The 18,245-nt window shown below is 40.0% G+C and overlaps 1 protein-coding gene across 2 annotated transcripts; it reads left to right on the plus strand.

The window, feature by feature from the left end:
• The first annotated feature begins 182 nt into the window (after window positions 1-182).
• wizb (WIZ zinc finger b) lies at window positions 183-17,398 on the plus strand. Of its 2 annotated transcripts, XM_052553376.1 has the most exons (18): window positions 183-446; window positions 916-1,058; window positions 1,905-2,085; window positions 2,490-2,574; window positions 2,704-2,858; window positions 2,961-4,448; window positions 5,334-5,522; window positions 5,943-6,422; window positions 6,568-6,936; window positions 9,413-9,553; window positions 9,894-10,463; window positions 10,630-11,085; window positions 11,202-11,681; window positions 11,805-12,338; window positions 12,602-12,813; window positions 12,917-13,208; window positions 13,302-13,464; window positions 14,649-17,398. In XM_052553376.1, the coding sequence occupies exons 2-18, from the start codon at window positions 954-956 to the stop codon at window positions 14,959-14,961; spliced, it is 6,213 nt and encodes a 2,070-aa protein (XP_052409336.1). In that variant the 5' UTR covers window positions 183-446; window positions 916-953; the 3' UTR covers window positions 14,962-17,398. The 2 variants fall into 2 exon arrangements, with proteins under 2 accessions (XP_052409336.1, XP_052409337.1); XM_052553377.1 differs by lacking the exon at window positions 5,334-5,522 and having other exon boundaries at window positions 184-446.
• Window positions 17,399-18,245: the final 847 nt, after the last annotated feature.

The following is an 18,245-nucleotide window of genomic DNA, read 5'->3' on the forward strand; positions in this document are numbered from 1 at the left end:
TTTTACATTCTTTTAACTCTTAAAAATAGTGACAATTATAAGAACGTTATTCGCCCCCTCAAAGTACTGAAACAGTCCGCTATGCACCGCGCACGAGCGCCGTTGTTAGCGCACTGCTCAGGTGTCGTTCATCTCTCGACCTGCTGTGAAAGAGTTACAGCGAGGCTGATACATAAACTCTTTCCCCTCCCCACCAACGTCACCATCCCTCCGAAACTAACAACATGGAGTCCGGTGTTTAGAGTGCAAAGGCGGTCTTCACCGTTAGCTGCCCTACATGCTTTCCCCGCTGCTCCCGAGGGAAGGCAGCGACGCTCCGGGACGCAAAACACGCAACGCACACATGCTCTATAAGCGCTCGTGCGTTCGTGCAACTTGAATCCATAAAGGACATGGAGAGCGCGATGTGATTGGACGCAGAAGATTCCAAAGACAGGCCGCTTTCCGTGAGTGTTGCTCAATTCCATCCTCGCCGCACACATCCAGAAACATTTTTAACACACTGTGTTCCTGGAGAAGGACAGCGTTTGCAGATCGTCCTGACATCGCAGGTTATAAACGCATGAAAGCTACATAGACAAGCCCATTTATTAAGGGAGCCGACATGGATATATTTTTCCCAGTAAAAACGGTCTCATTTGATATTATTAACATAGGAAATGAGGCATGATAAAATAGGTCAGTGACACGAATCAGGAATCGAACTCAAAGATTTATTTTTTCAAATGCGCTCTTTCAAAGGTTGGACAGCACAGAGCACTATAATTTATCATCGAAGTAGCCTCATGAGGTTATAAACATCTTGCATGCTCTTCTATATGTTTTCTTTAAAGACCCCATAATAATTTGACTTTTGAGGCTTCGGGTCCATATCTATGCTTGTAGTTGTTACTAGAATTGCTCTTCATAATATAGGACAGGAGAATTGGACAGCAGTTGTACCCAAGGGGACCATGGAGCCTGAGGAGGATCTCTCGACCAGGGACCCTCAAGATCTGATGTCCAGCCAAGGGCTACTGCCTTCAGCATCCACCTCCTTACTCAGCTGCACCTTCCTGGTATATTCAAGGCACCTACCAATTCGCCTAGTTATACTGTGCCCTAAAAATACGTAGCCTACTCTTTTTGTAAAGAAAAATGACATACTTGTGAGCAGCATAATAGCAGACAAGCTTTGGGACATACTAGTTCATCATAATAGTGTTACTTAGTTACATGTATCCTGTCACTGTTTAAACTGCCCTGTCAATCATCTTCTCACAGTTAACGTCTTCCACTTCACTTTTCATTTAATTTCCTAACCTATTAGAGCTGAAGCAGCACGGTGATCGTGGTCTGTCACGCAGAGAACGCCATGTGTTTGCATAATGAGTCATTTAAAAGCAAATGAGCAAATGTATCTTTCTAAAAGTTCACAATGTTGTTGCAGATGCAATATAATGTGGATATTTTTTTAATCAAGTTAGGTATTGATCATATTGATACTGATTATCCATCAATGTCCCATTTCCTGTGTTTTTATTAATATGAGGTATACTTATTTCAACATACTACAATTTGTGACACACTAATTCTATTTTTGAATACTATTTAGGAAGGATATTGTGCAAACTGGCACACAGCTTTAAACTCCCCCTTTTCCCTTTGAAATAATACATTCACTTTTCCAATGAAAGGAGACGTTTTTTTCTTTTAACCGTTACTCTATATGAATATTTAAAAAATATTTGGGAGTCATTGCCTTAATACAGTTTAATACCTTTTAATTACAACTATCTATACACTGTCATTATATATATCTTTTAACAATCAGTGTACACCTTTGTGAGAATCTTGCAGCATTTTATTCCTCTCCTAAACAGAATTATGTAATGTTGACTTGTTTCAAACCTCTGAACTCATAGGGGGGGTTATTGCATTGTGATGACACAATGGAGAAGGGTGATGGAAATGGAGATTCAGATGGTCCAAAATGCTTTTTCCCCACATTGGAGCAATGTGGTAAAGTACAGAGGAGTCCGCGATCTTCAGCCTTCCCCTCATCTCTGACATGGGACTCGGACTCGGAGAAAGAAACCTTGGATGGTAATTGTTTCTCTGGTTCATTCTAACTTTCAAGTCAGTGAAAAATACAAGCATGTCTGAATCATACACTATTAGAAAAAAGATACAAAAGGTGTAGGTACACTTTTGTTCATTTTAGTAACTTATATGCACCCTTTAGGTACAAAAGTGTATCTTTTCAAAAGGTACTTTTGTACCTTTTTTCCTAAAAGTGTAAGAAGCTGACTGGAAATGGGAATCTGCAAAGATTCAACTAGTTTCAGACTGAGCTATTCTGTGTTTGTACTGTGAAACGTTTCTCTTTGTGAACAACGTTAATGGTTTTGTTCGTCTACATGCTGTAGATATAACTGTGAGTCTACTGCTTTCTGTTGTCATGTGTATATTGTTTGTGTTCCTGTGTGGATTCCAATGGTTTATGTCAGAGGAAGATCTTCAGCACTTTTCCAACCCTCATGGTCTGGCTGCTCACAGCCCAGGAAGTCCCAGCTCTGGACAACAAGAAGACAGGTGAGAGACAGAGGAATATACATAAGAACAGGTTTACAGAAAAGTGCATACTTTTTAACATTGAGGGGTTTGATGGAGATAAATATTAAGCTTTAAAGTATTTATCCATTTGAATCCTTATGCTTGCAGATTTGACATTGTTCCGTGCCAAGAACCTGTGGAAACCAAACACTTATTTCTTGAAAAGATCCCACTTTCCCCTCTGGAGGTAGAGAACCAAGTAGATGTTACATACAAGGAGCCGAAAACTACAGACTCCAGCCTACCAAAACATACAGCAAAACGTAAAATAACAACTTAAAGTACCCCAATGCATTTGATTCAATAACACCATCGTATAAAAAAACGACTTAAGTCAATAAAACCTTTTTGCTGTTTACTTGCAGTGGAACAAGACAAAGTGAGTCATCTACCAGATACTACACCAAAAGAGGGATGCCAAAAAGAAGAGAAAACTGAGCAGAAAATGCTTAATAGTAGAGGGCAGAAAGAGAAGAATACCAAAGAGAAAGATGTATACACCTTCCCAGGAGACTCTGAGCCAGAGAGTCCACCGCCTGGACCTTGGGCACATTGCACCTTCATCCAGCGCCGAAGAAAAAAGAGAGCCATATTGAGGCCTTTTTCTGGCTTAGACACTTGGCAACACACAACGGGAGCCGGCAGAAGGACCAGAGGAAAACCCTCGGGATCAAAGGAGCATGGGAAAACCACAAAGGTTGGGGAAAGTAAGTTCAAATTTAAAGAGGAAAAGGAAGAGAAGGTACGAGGAAGGCAGAGGTCAGTAGTAGATCACCAACTGGATGGAGACCTCTCCCAAAGTATTTTTACATGTGTAGAATGTAGCATTTACTTCAAGAAACGTACCCATCTACGTGAACACATGCGAGAGCATGGCCAGGTTGGTGGATCTCGGAAGAATTTGCAATGTGGAGAGAAAGACTCTTGGAGTGGACATCTTAATAAAAATGCTTTTGAATGCATAGAGTGTGGTCTGGAGTTTGTAGACAAGGTATTGCTGCAAGATCATCAGCAATGCCACGAGGAGTCACGGCAGAAAATCCTTGAAGAGATTGGAAAATTAAATGAGGGGGACAAGGGGGTGGCAGAGCAAGCAAGTTGCAGTAAGGCAATGGAGCCAGTCATCCAAGAGTCAACGAAGGTCAGCCAGTTTGTGTGTCTTAAGTGCAACTTTAGCTCTGAATTGCCTCAAGAATTTGCTGAGCATGCCAAGATGCACAACACCCGAACAAGGGCTGGTGTCTATCGAACTTCTCCCCGATTTCAGCAGAAGTCCTGCAAGAAAGGACAGGTTCAGTCCTCTGCAGCTGCTACATCAACTTTTGTCACGTCACCTCTCAATAAGAGGTACCCCATCCGAACATCAAAAAAATCTAAAGAAACACAGCCTGAAAGTGGCCCTTCACAGGTGGACTCTAGTTCATTGTCTTGCCAAAATGCTTCTACAACCCCAAGGGAGGCCACAGACCAACCTGGTAAAGCAAGTTTGAATGATAACACAGACCCTGCTGGGGAGTTGAGACAAACCGGAGAGGCCAGGACAACTGTGGCTAATCTTGTGGAAGAGAATGTTCCACAACTTCAGCATCTCATCTCATCTCTGCCAAATCCAAGGGCTGCTCCACGACGTAAGGATGTGGCATTCAAGAGCATAGGGAATAAACGCACAATCCGGACTAAAAGGGGTAAACGTGGGCGCACAAGAGCGAGTACAAGACTGGATCCTAAATCCACCCTTACTCCCATTATGAAAAAACAAGTCCAAATCTCGAACCAAACTGAAGATATGGGCCAGATAGAAGACATTCCAACACCAGAACCAGAACATGATCCAAAACAAGACTCAAAAAAAGGTAAGTCAATATCAGGTTGTAACACCAAGACCAGTCATTGCTTAGCCTTGTAGTTAAACTGTCAAGGTGGTAACAACAGCAAGACTTCAGTGCCCAAAGAACAGAAATATACAGTATATAAAACTGTATAACTGTTAACCCTAAAAGTTGCTTTGGATGAGGTGTTTGCCAAAAGCATAAATGTAAATGTAGTAAGTAAATGTTAACACTTGTCATTATCAACCGTATTTCTGTCAAATAAACTAGATTTACCAGTGCAATAAACTACTGATATATTTACTATCAAATTTCTGAAAGATCTGTATTTTACATCAATTTCTCACCATCTCTTTATAACATTGTCACATTAAATAATGCTGTCATTAAACCCCACAATAGAACAATGAGAATTTCATTGTTGAACTCCAAATTCATACTGGCAAAATCTGAATAAATACATGACCTGTACTTCTGTCTTTTGTCTTGTAGTGAAGCATGTATATGTGTATATGCACTGTATGTATTTTTGTGCTATTGTGATGCCTGGATTCAGTGTGCCAGAATCATCCTTGCAACTTTCTGTTTGATTGGCTGCTGGTTAAAGGAGTGTGGTGACTCTTCCCATTCCATTGGCCAGTTATTATAATTGTGTTTGAAGTGTTACTTCCTGTTCCATTGGCCAGTGCTCACTATTAGCCACTGCCGGTGGTGTACAGACTTTCTTCCTGCAATATTTTTCCTAACAGTAAACCGAATCAGTGGCCATAGTCAGCAAGGACCAATACTTGAATGGGGGGCAAATGGAAAGCCTTGAAATTTTAGAAGTTCTCATGAGTCATGCTTGGCCATAAACTTGGGGAAATCCCAGGTTTCACCCTGGTCTGAACCTGGTCCCTTCCCCTGCAGACCCTGTGGAGGTACCTGCCCTGGCCTTGCAGCTGAAGAACAGCTTCTCAGCCAGCCTCCGAGGGGCAGCAGAGAGGCTGGGGTTGCTTGAGGGGCAGCAAGCCCAGCTAAGAAACAAGTTACCTCTCATCCTCATAGAGTTTCTTAGCTCTGACCTCCAAACTCCCCTCTCATGCAGCAGGGTGATGGGTGAGTGATGAGCAGAGCCACAGAGATCTTAAACGGTTGCAGAGTAGCCAGGCCAAGCTGTTCCTTTTGTTTACAATGAGCTCAACAATTAGAATTCTGTCATCATTTACTAACCACAATGTTCCAAACCCATATGACAATCTTTCTTCCATGCAACACAAAAGGAGAAATTCTACTTCCACAAAAGAAAGTCATTGAATTTTGGGACAACATGAGCATGAATAAAAGATGACAGACTTTTAATTTCAGAACAACTGTTCCATTAACTCAGCCTGTCACCATTCTCATTGCATCCCAGATACATTTGTTTGCATTTAACCTTGACATTGTGGAATATTAGTCTTGATGTTTTTTGTTTGTTTGTTTTTTATAATTGTTGAACACTTTGTGACACCACATTATGACCACTCCCCACCCCAGGGACGGAGCCACCCGCCAATGATCCGGATCTCAAATCCAACTCCCCCTCACAAAAGAAGAACAGCAAAAAGCTTGAAGCACAGGAGGAACCCAAAGTCAAAGACAAATCTGATAGTCAGGAGAAGAGTGTAGAAGGCAAACTTGTTGCTGCAAAGCTAGAGGATGAGGATGAGGATGAGGATGAGGATGATGATGATATTAATGCTGACGAAGATGAAGAGGATGTTGTTAATCGCCTTATTGGTGCATTAACTGAGGAAGATGATGATGATGAAGATGATAGAGAGGGGTTGTTGAAGAATGTGGAAAGAAAATGCCCTTATTGCTCGGATCGATTCCATAATGGCATCGGACTAGCCAATCATATTAGGGGTCACCTGAACAGAGTGGGTGTTAGTTACAATGTAAGGCACTTTATCTCCCCAGAAGAGGTCAATGCTATTGAGAAGAAATTCTCCTATCAGAAAAAGAAGAAAAAAGGTGAGGTTTTTGTAAATGTAAATTTAGATGGCTTTTTACCTACTATTTTTTTAATGTTTATAATCTTGATGTCTCATAAGAGTTTAATAGAAACAATGGCTTATATATCTTGTTTTGATGCTCTTCTCTCCATTACCTCCTCTAGTCGCCAACTTTGACCCATCAACCTTCAGTGTGATGAGATGTGAGTTCTGCAGTGCCGGCTTTGACACCAGGGCTGGTCTCTCCAGTCATGCCCGAGCCCATCTCAGAGACTTTGGCATCACCAACTGGGAAGTCACGGTTTCTCCCATTAATATTCTCCGAGAGCTTTTTGCCAAACATCCAGATCTTGTTCTACCTACTGCCACCCCTCATACTCTCCAGTCAGATCAAGAACAGAACTCTGATGAGGAGCAAGAGAGCAGGAAAGACATGAAGGATGAGGAGAACATGACAGCAGAACCCACCACTCTTTCTTCCGACTCTCCAAAACTGCGCTGGAAGGAAGAACACAGTATCAGTGAATTGGAGGGTAAGTGGATGGCATTTACTTCTGTTTGATTTGGAATTGTAAAAATAGTAAAATATTAAGCCATAAGGAATGTAATAGTTCTTACTTGCTGAATTCTTTATATAACTGCAAAATGTTTGTTAGAAAATTATGATGCACAAAGTTTTTACAAATGTATTATATAAAACATATTTACGAGGCTGCATTATTTCTCAAATGCAAGCTTATTTGTACAAAAGGTCAGATATTCTTTGATTATTTTGATGCTCTATGAAACAAAGTAATGCTAGAGAACAATTTCTCTTTTTTTGTCAAATTTGTGGAGTCCATACTTATGTCAAGTGCAAGCTGTCATTAGAGCAAAAGAAGGATTATGTAAAATAGTTAACAAATATTATTGTAAAACCTGAAATGTTAGTCATAATGTCATTTCTCATAGAAATGGAAAATCACTAGTGGGCTTAGTCTAGTTCCACTTTTTGATCACTTTTTTGTGTCTTGTTTAAATCATGTTTAGATAGTTTTTTCAAAGGTTGATGAAGCAATATACGATCATACATAAATTGTGAAATTGTGTAGCTACTTACTCAAAAGTTGATTTTTCATTAAATAAATAGCCTTTACCTCATCTGCTTTCAGAAGTTCAGAATACACTAAAGAGAAACCTCAAAAGCTTGTGCATGCCTTGGGATTTTTGTTATGCTGTCAGGTGCAGTTGTGAAAGCAGTTGTAAAGATATTTGTATGGTGCAGAACACTTGCTCATTTCTTAATGCAATCTTCATCAATATAATTGATGTCTTGCTTTTAATATTTTGCCTATAGTCTCCGCCTTTATTCGGTTCGTCACGCCTGGTGCGTTAGTGCATGTGTGCGGGGCAAAATGGCTGCTTCCACCTCCCTGCAGACACAAACAAAAGCGGAAAAATTGTCTGACTGTAGGTGTTGTAATAAGTACGATGCGCTGCAGTCGCTGTATGGTGAGTGCGTGCACTTACGCGCCCTGCATGGGGATGCATGAGAGATTCAAGTGCTCGGAGCTTCGCCACTTTCAAAGCTTGCATGGCATGCAATCGTGTTACCATTTAAGAATCATACCCGATGCGCCTTTTAAATCACTGATGTCAACAATGATCCAGTGAGACAGAGTGCACGTAGACTCATTCCCCTACTGTCTGAACACTTTTCTATCTGAAAAGTGTCGATATGTGACATTTTGCGCTCAGGTGCTTAATAAAGGCAGTTTTTGATGTTCTGTGAAAATGACGGCTTCTTTTTTGCATGTATGTCTTTATGATTCTCCAAATTAGGCTAAGTCTTCGCCATTTTATTTTACTTGTGGTGCTTTTTTTAATGTTGGAATGAGCGCAACAACGCTTCATTTTTCTTGGTTCTTAAGTCTTTTTTCCGCGCACTTTCACAAAAAACATTTTTGAAAATAAAATGTCAGCGCTGCTTGTTTCGTTTTATGTTGGTCTGAATAAATTTATTAAATGGTGGACGTTCGTGTTTAACTTATTGTATTTAATGTCATGAATTGTAGATTTGCTGTCTGGTTATTTCACTTGGTTTATGCCATTACAGTGAATTTATGTTTTCAGTCTCAGCAGAAAAGGGGCTGATGTTGCTAGAAATGTGTCTAGGACAGATCAAATGACAGAACAGAAACGCCCATCGCAGGAACGCGTTCACAGCTTATTATATTGAATATGCTGAGAAGAGCAAGACCAGCAGGAGCTTCAAGAGAAAATCACTGTGTGCTCCTTTAATGCAGACCTTCTGAATTGACCTCTGGACTGAATAAAGTATCAGTCTGTGTGTTCATCTAATTGTTAGACTCCAGAAATCAAAATCAAATAACTCTTAAATCAGACCTACCTGTTGTTTTCTAATCAAGTTGGTTGCTGTTAGTCAGGAATGTTCTTTATAGTTTTACAAACTCTCAGTCATTAAGTTTAACTCCTTCCACAAATTGCAATCAACATTTTTTTTTTTCTGTGCAATATGGTGGTTTAGAGAAAATAAGAAATGAGGTAGAAAAAAATTATTTAGTCACTGATTAATTAAAGAATTGGGAGATTGAATGCTATTAAGTATGATTGGAAATCATTACAGTTTATAATCTTAAAGGAAAACATTTATGTGGATTTTAAGGGCTATTAAAACCTTGACTTTTTTATTTGTATTTTTTATTCTTTTTCTAAAATAGACATCAAACTATATATTTTGTGATTGCCCTGTAAGTATCTGTCCCCATAATGAGGAAAATATTTTGCAGATGTGTTTTAACAGGTAATCTTACAGAAGCAGCTGGCCAGGTAATTAAAGCATGAATATGTTAAATATGAAAATAAATGTTAATTTAATTTAATTTATTCTATTTAGTTGAAGGTAAAGATAGATACAGTGTGTTTAAGGGACATTTTAATTTGAGACATTGGCGGTTTGACTGCAATTAGCTCATTAATAAAAAAATGTCTCTTTCTATGCATATACAGGTGGAGAGGAGGCAGAGGATGGAGAAGAAGAAGAGGAGGCCCAAATACCTGTTACAGATAAATTGGCCACAAGTCCAGGAGAAAAGACCCTGTTCTCAATTGAGGAAAGGAGCCCTGAATCCAAAGAGACAGACGCTATGGGTAATATGAATTTAATTTTAATCTAATCTATAAAGTCTTTTAATCTACTTTTAAAGTAATAGCTCACCCAAAAATGAAAACTCCATCATCATTTACACACTAGCATGTTGTTCCAAATCTGAGGATATTCTTTAAAATACAGGTAAAAGAAAGAGATTCATACAGGTTCATACATGTTTGGAATGTCACTTTGATTTTCTGTCTTTTTACGTGACATTTTACACAAATTAGTTTTGATTTCCACAGTGGAGGTAAAGGTTTATTAACTCTGCATAGTGAATAAATTGTAAAAGTGAGTAAGTGTAGACAGGTCCTGAATCACCATTTCTCTGTTTTTCAGGCTCTAACCTGTTGAAATGTGAGTTTTGTGGTGCTACCTTTGAGACTCGTCGTGGTTTGTCCAGCCATGCCCGTTCTCACCTACGGCAGCTCGGCATCGGCATGTCGGAGAACAGTGGTGCACCCATTGATCTCCTTTACCAGATCACTAAGGAACGCTCCATTGATGCTCACTTCACTGGCACCTCTTCTACTGTGGAATCTCCTAAGAAGCCCCAGCTCCATGCCCATATTGTTCCTATACCTAGCCCCACAAAAGATGTTGAAACTGAAGAAGGGTTGCTGGACACCAATCCCACTGTCCCATTCTCTATTGCGGGTTCCACTATTAAAGTTTCCTCTTCCCCAACTACTCACTCTGCAGCTGGTTCTCTGCCTTCCTCTCCATTTGTAAAGTCTCGGTCCCCTTCCCCAGTACTGAGAAAAGCTCCCATCTCTTCCCTGCTACCCGTGTCTTCACCATTGCGATCCCAGGAGCATAAGACCATAGGAAAAAAACAGTCTACAAATCATTCCAGTCCGAACAAACCATTCTGGGCACCGCAAGAAACGGATGCCCCTTTGAATCTTAGTAAGAACACATTTTATGTAGTAAATACTAATAAAGAGTTTCAACAAATTGTTTGTGATTTGTTTTTTGTAGTGTTGTGGTCATCAGTTTGTTCCTTTTGCACATTTTGATATCTGTCCTTCTTACACTTCTTAAACTTGTCTATTCCTCTCACACTCCTTTCTAGCAATGGACGTGGACTCTAAAGACATTATTTGCCAGTTGTGTGGTGCGTGGTTTGAAACAAGAAAAGGCCTGTCGAGCCATGCTCGTGCCCATTTGCGCCATTTTGGGATTGAGTACTCTGAATCCAAGGGCTCCCCCATTGACTTACTCAACCGGTTCATCTTGACTGATGACTTTAAACACAGAGCAAATTCTTTTCTCTCAGATGGTCCTGAGGACCTAAGGTCCCAGAAAACCAGCATGACTTCCCTCCAACCCTCCACTTCCTCTAAGAGATCGCTTCCCTCCAGCCCTGTCCTATATAAAACGGCAAATTCTTCTTTGAAGACAACCATTGGCTCCAAAGCTACATCTTCTTCTACCCGCCCCTTATTGGGCCCACCTCCAAAGAAGCTGAAACCCTCTTCATTGCAAGTCCTTCGTTTCAGTAGTGGAGAAGTGATGTCCTTTCCTATAGGTAACAACTTTTATGTGTTTTTGCATGTCCTTGTCTATTGTTTGCTTCGTCAATTATCTAAGGTAATTTACACACCTGACTTAAGTCTGATAAAATGTTCTGTACAATTCTACCAGAGCCAATGAAAGATGTGGGCTGTGAATTCTGTGGAGAACTTTTTGAGAACCGCAAAGGCCTCTCCAGTCATGCCCGCTCCCATCTGCGCCAACTTGGGATCACCGAATGGTCTGTGAATGGCTCACCTATTGACACACTAAAAGAGATTATAGTTCGCCGAGGCCTACCTTCAATCATGCCTCTAAAGTCCCCCAAATCTCAGAGCCCAGGACTGTCTCGGCCAGGGAATGTGCTTGGGCGCCAGCCTTTGCACTTTGCCCAAACACCAAGCCACGACCAGCCTACTAACCGCAAAATGTCTCCTTCGACATCCACTGCCAGTTCTTCCCCAACCTTAGAGCTGGTTAAACTGAAACCAGAGCCTGAAATTGTAGAGGTTACCATGAAAGGATCAGACATTGGAGTAAATGAAAGCTACAACCCAGAGCCACTACATTCCAGTTTAAACACTTCAGACAGTATTTATCCAGTCAACTTGGGTAGGTTTTCACACCTGTGATGTGTGTTTGTTCGTTTACTTTTAGCATTTTCATTTATCGTAATGGAAGCCTAAATCATTCCCAGCTCAATCTGTTGTCTTTTTACTCTCTTTCATCCTACAGTTATGACTCAGGAGAAGGAACCTTCCCGTGATATTCGCTGTGAATTCTGTGGCGAATTCTTTGAAAACCGCAAAGGCCTCTCAAGCCATGCACGTTCACACTTGAGGCATATGGGTATCACAGAGTGGTCTGTGAATGGCTCACCAATTGACACACTGTGGGAAGTCATGAGGAGACAAGGCACTACCCCTGCATCTGTTGCCTTGGGCATAAAGGAGGAACCGGGACAGGATGGTGGGATTTCAGTGAACAGTACGGGCTATCAGTCCTCTGCTCTGTCCCGTAAGTCACCTCTTAACCTGCTCCACTCTGGTTCACGCCTCCATAAGCATGGGCTGGGAAGCATTGCCTTATCCTCCACTTCACCTGTGGGGAAGATTTTTGGAGTGCCTCCATTGAAGAAGAAGGTGATGTTGGAGGAGGAACCGCCAGGAGAAAAACTGCTCATCCAATCTAGAAACTTCTTGCCTCCCTCACAGGACTATTCATTTAAGGGTAAAACCTCAACAGAGAAGCATGGGGTAGGCCACATGGGTACGGGTATATTTTTACAAAACTCCTTATTTGGTTCTTCTCCATCGCATTGTTTTAAGACTATTTGTTTTGCAATCATGTTGGTGATTATAAAAAAAAATATATTGACTTTATTTATACAAATAACTGACCTTATTTGCTTTCTTTAGATGTTTCTGCTCTTATTGTGAATTACGCATTGTTTGCATGTTTGGCACATTATTTCTTCCTTTTTTCCTTGTGCAAATAGTCGCAAGAACAATCCTTTTGTTTTTCCTTTCCAGATACCAGTTGTGAACTCTGTGGATTCTACTTTGAAAACCGGAAGGCGCTGGCCAGTCATGCTCGAGCACATTTACGACAGTTTGGCGTGACGGAATGGTGTGTAAATGGTTCACCTATCGAGACACTGAGTGCCTGGATACGCAGCCGTCCACAGAAGGCAGCAGAGATGCAGCAAAGTTATGCACAAGGAGCCCGTTATACCCAAAAGAAAGTATGAAAGCATCTTGAACAACTTTGTGATTCTTTACTACCCCCCCTCCCACTGAAATTTCAGTTTTAATATCAATTATAATTTCTGTAAAAAATTTTTGCAGAGGTGCAGTTCCACTCTCTCACCATCCTGCGACTCTGACCCTACTTCAACTGTTTCCCAAAAGCCCACTGTGGCCAAGTGGGCATCTCTCACTTTGCCTCAGAAGAGAGCAGTTGGACGGGATGTCAACAGTTGTTCCTGGGGATCATCGTCACGGGGAACAGATACAAAAATCAGGAGTGGAACTTCCACTCAGCATGGCCTTATTCCACAGCCTGGCAGTCAGCGTTCCAATAATGCCCTTCCACATGCGCAGGTGGCTCATAGTGAACTCAACGTGCGTTTGCCACGAGGTCTGAGTTCAACTTTACCTTAATCTCTTCCTGTTCTCTTTTTCCTATCTACCTGCAAAATTGTACCTAATTCGCAGATTTCTTTCTCTTAAGGATTTGAGAGACGACCACTTAAACACCCGTCACATTCTGAAGGAGGGGAGGGAGAGAGTGGCCCCCCGAAGCCTCGCTCCAGTACCATTCCTGCCCTTGTGCCAAAGCCGCCCTCCACCCCACTGGTTAGCCTTGTGGGTAAAATTTACTCACTCAAGTGTCGGTGAGTTCCATATTAGTTCTGTACTTGCATATTAGATCTCTCTGTTTAGAGATATTTCTCTGTTTAGTAATATTTATAATCACCTTATCTACAATTGTAGCAACTCCACGTGTCAACAAGCAGTAACCTTACTTCTCTCAGCTCTGAGCTGACACTAGCATGTTGCTATACTTGCTCAAGTAAGCATAAAAATAAATACTGCACATATGTTTAATGCAATAATAAAATGGAATGGTAACGCTTCACTTTAAGGACCAGTTACTAGCATATTAGCTGTTTATTAAAGCTGCGGTAGGGAACTTTTGACGCTCTAGCGGTTAATAAACAGAACTGCTTGCGTCTTGCGGAAGAACATTGTAGCCAGAACTACTTCTCTCTGTTTATGTCTATGAAGAATCACAAAGGTACTGGGTTACTCCGCCGCTGTACCCCCGAAGCAATCTAAAATAGTCAGAATATAAACACTTATTATAGGTGTACCCTTGTGATTCAGGACAAGCTAAAAACACGGTTTGGAAAATGGATTCATGGTGTACTCACTTATTATATACACTTTTCTACATTTTGAACACAAACAAAGTTACGGACCGCAGCTCTGATTGGTTGTTTTTTACCGGGAGCGCATGACTTTCTGCAAATGGCAATAGGACCACTGGGAGGAGCCAGAGGAGCTTGATTTTTTTCACAGATTATCTGTCTCATATTCTACTGTCAGGACATAATGACAGGTTTAATAAATATGTAAAAAATATTTTTTTACAAAAGTTCCCTACAGCACCTTTAATACTTATAAAGTACATATTAATGCCTAATTCTGCATGAGCATATTTTAGATCCCTTAATGCAACCCTACATTACATCTACCTTACTAACTGTTAATAAGCAGCAAATGAGGAGTTATTTGAGGTTAGAAGTCATAGTTAATAGCGAGAACTGGACCTTACAGTGTGACTATTGGTATTTTTTATTACTCAAATTCTATATTATATACAAATAATAATAATTATATTTTTTTCAGCCTAAATCATGTCTATGACTCCTTAAAATGTAAAACATATTGCTTACTCCAGATCATATTCATGTTCTTAGTGCCTTTTTGGTGTCTAGATTGTATGTTTAAAAGAGCTGTAAATGTGTAAGCCCTCAGCACCAGTTGTCATTTATTTGTAATTCATTTCTTTTAGGTTCTGTGACGTGGAGTTTCACGGCCCTCTCTCGGTACAGGAGGACTGGATCAGGCACCTACAGCAGCACATCCTCAATCTTAACTACAACAAGACTGCATCACGTGCAAATGACACTCCTGCCCAAAGTGACCCTCCTGATCCCAAGCCCGTAGTCTTAGCTGCTACCTCCACTTGCACTACAACTCCATCTGCACCCTCCCCAAAGCCTGCAACTATGCCCACATCAGCCTCTACACCTACACCCGCACCCAACCAATCCTCCGCGGGGCAGCCGGCCACAGCAGAGCCACTTCCTTCTCCTGCTAATTAGGCCATGTGTCCTTCCTACATATGTATAAGATGCCATCATCTTCATCAGTTATTTCCACAATTTGTTTCTGTTTTTACTCATCCTGATCATTTAAATCTTGATCAAAGGGAGAGATATTTCGAAAAATCTCAGCTAGTAACCCACTTGCCCTGACCTACATCGCAAGCATCTGTTAAGATTCGTGTTGCCATGGCAGTTTTTATCTCCCTTTCATCTCTTAAGAATCGGTATTTATAAACAAGAAAAAGTCACAGTATTATGCACTTTTTCCCCATGCATTTATGTTTTGTGGATATGCTTTGTTGTGGAAAGCAGAATGAGTATGTGGTGAGTTCAGTTCTGTAAGCTGTTTGGCCCTTATACCCAATGCCTAATATTTGTTGTTCAAAACGAACTCACGAAACTGTTTAGCTTACCAAATGTATTCTTAAGTTGTCGACAGATCAGAGAATTACAATCAAAAAAAGGCACAGATTTAAAACTCAAGCTTAAATGGTTTAACTGTGAAGCACTTAAACGAAAAGCCTTGACCCCTTGAAACAAAGCTTATCTGTTTCTAGCGTTTGCAAGTTCAAAGTTTGTAACAGCGATAATTGACTACAAGCTTGCACTGCCACGCAGTTACCAAAAAAACATGAAACACTCGTTTTAAGCAGACACCGATTCGTGTCTAAAGGGGACATGCCTTTTCTTTTTGGTTAACGATCCCACTGCAATCTTTGACGTTTTGATAATCTCATTTGAATCTTGCCACTTAGAGATGATGATCAAATTTGTCTGGAACCAGTTGCTGCTAAATATTTAAATAAGCTAAGCACACTTAGTTAAACGACCAACATTTGTACAATATGTGCATGCAAATTCTGTCATGCCTTCCAGTTGAATTCAACCATACGTATTTATGCCTCTGTTGCTTTTTTGGATGTCACATTATTTTGTAGCGCGTTTGCACAAGCTCATGCAATGCTTTGCATAATGCTTTGATGAATCCGATCCTAGATCGCTGCATTTTCACAGCAGCTTTCTCGTTAATTCTGTGCTTGGCACAAAGTAAACTCCAAATGAAACAGCCAACGCAGCTGTCTAAAAGTCTTGGTTACATTTTAAATGATAATGAAGCTTTCTGAGAAATTGCCTTGGAACAAGTTGATGGCCCGAAGTATTTTAATCTTATAAAGGTCACTTTTTTTCCAGATGCATTTCAAGAGAACCCAAATTTATGGCTCATCTGAATGTTGAAAGAACTGAACTATCTGGCTACACTACATTTGAATGTTTCACTAGAGTAAAAGGTTAATGCACTTTTATCAGTGAAGAATTAGGGAGCATTTGTGTGTTCAAACTCTTGTGTATTTAAATATATACATATATTTAGTTTTTCTGAGCATAAAGTGCTAAGTCTATGATGCTTTTTACTTAGTTTTTCCCTGTACCAATTTGAAAAAACGCTAACTGTAGAAATATGCCAGTGACAAAATGTGCCAAAGAGAATGTCACACATCTCTCGGTTACTTTGTAAGTTTTTTGCACGTCCTTTGTTTTGTCTTTGAGCAGTCGATGGCAGCAGCAGATTTTCTGCTGTGGATTTGCTTTAAAAAAAATATAGAAACTGAAAACTGAGTTGTAATATATGAGTACTACACCATAACTGTGGTCCCAGGAATTGACTATGATGATTTTAACCACAAATGCGGTGACTGTCTCCAAAATATACGAGTGTTTTTGGTTAAATGTCCATATCTGCACAGGAAAGCAATCACAAACCGGTCCACTATGGATGTTTGGTGCAGCTTTCATGACTTAACTCTTGACTGTTAGGCTTTTAGTATTCCAAAAAAGGGAATATTATTGATATATCTAACCTAACATATGTACAGACATGAAGAAGATATTAACAGTTTAACACTTTAAATGTGATCTTGATCATTGTGAATTTATTTAGATTTTTAATGCTTTGTGTTTTTTAATGAGACGTGCGTTCCTTTACTTGCAGTTGCATACCAGTGGAATAGATCAGTGTTTTATTTTTTATTCTGTCAGTTTCTCTTTTAAGATACAGGACATTGGTGCTCATGCGGATGAGTGGATGTGAATGGGTTTTTAATCGAAGGTTGTTCCAAGTCCTTATGCAAGGACTCTAAAAACGTGTCTTAAATGCATCTGCTCTGTACATTATGTAATTGCTTAGTTGGGTCATTTTGTGACTGTTGCCTAGTTGGCATGTGCTTTACAGCTGATGGTGTACGTTCTCCTAAAGATCTCCTCAGCTGGTTTAGACTGCAGTCTCTGTACAAGTATTTGTGTGTATGAGAGAGATGAAAAAACTTTTTGTGGCTGAAAGAGAAAAAAAACATGGAAGTGTTGACCAGAGGAGGATTCGTGTGAATCTGCTCTTGAATGAAAATCAATAAATGTGATCTGAAATCTCGGCAAGAAATCTGCACGCGTCATTTTTGAGTCATAACTCAAGAGGATGATCAGCAATGGCATAATTTCGTTTTACGGAGCGTGACGTTCCTTTGCATATGTCTTATCAGCGTTGGGACTGTTGTAAACAGTACGACAGCAAAACAAACAGCTGGTAAATGGTTAAAGTCGACGCGATGGGAACAGAGATAACAAGCTTCCTGAACTGTTTGTAAAATGCATGCTGCTTTTCATGAATAGGGCACAAATCCCATGTTACTTATTGTGACAACTATATATCGAGATATAAACTATTACATGTTGACAAATAAGTACATGAACTAACAATAAAAAATAGTTTTAAAGCTTTTAGTAATCTGTTAATTTTAACATTATTAAATTCAAAAGTTGTATTATTTATAGTATTTTTCGATTGCTAAACGACAGTGAGCACAACTGGAGTCACATGTGCAAAACTCTAACTACAGTCTGCACAGCAGCAGTTCATGTGGACCAAACTCTAGTTCGTTTTTCATTGCTTGAACACAATTTTCAAAACTCTACACACTTATCCCACGACTTTAACCCCAACCTGTACAACACTGTGGATTTACAGCACTTTGTTCAAACGCTAACACACTGCTGTCAAAACTGTGAACCACACATTCAAAACAGAAGAGATTTCAAACACTGCTGATTGCAATTTCAGGATTAGCCCTGAAAATTATTTATTTATTTTCTCGTAAATTACTGCAGACTATTAAAGCAAACTGCTAATTATCATTTACCTTAAAGAATTGTTATGTTCTAGAAATGTAAATCAATCATGTGAAAGAATGTCAGTCTTTTCTTTGAAGAAAATATGACTTTGTATGAAG

The sequence above is a fragment of the Carassius gibelio genome, chromosome A3 (genome assembly GCF_023724105.1).
Source record: "Carassius gibelio isolate Cgi1373 ecotype wild population from Czech Republic chromosome A3, carGib1.2-hapl.c, whole genome shotgun sequence".
Lineage (NCBI taxonomy): Eukaryota > Metazoa > Chordata > Actinopteri > Cypriniformes > Cyprinidae > Carassius > Carassius gibelio.

What these genes read in the sequence shown, in the direction of transcription:
- wizb (XM_052553376.1), top strand. Translation starts at nt 954, where the DNA reads ATGGAGCCTGAGGAGGATCTCTCGACCAGGGACCCTCAAGATCTGATG. An exon ending in ACCAAAACATACAGCAAAAC is followed by an intron (nt 2,859 to 2,960) that starts GTAAAATAACAA and finishes GTTTACTTGCAG; the next exon opens with TGGAACAAGACAAAGTGAGT. An exon ending in GGATGCCCCTTTGAATCTTA is followed by an intron (nt 10,464 to 10,629) that starts GTAAGAACACAT and finishes ACTCCTTTCTAG; the next exon opens with CAATGGACGTGGACTCTAAA.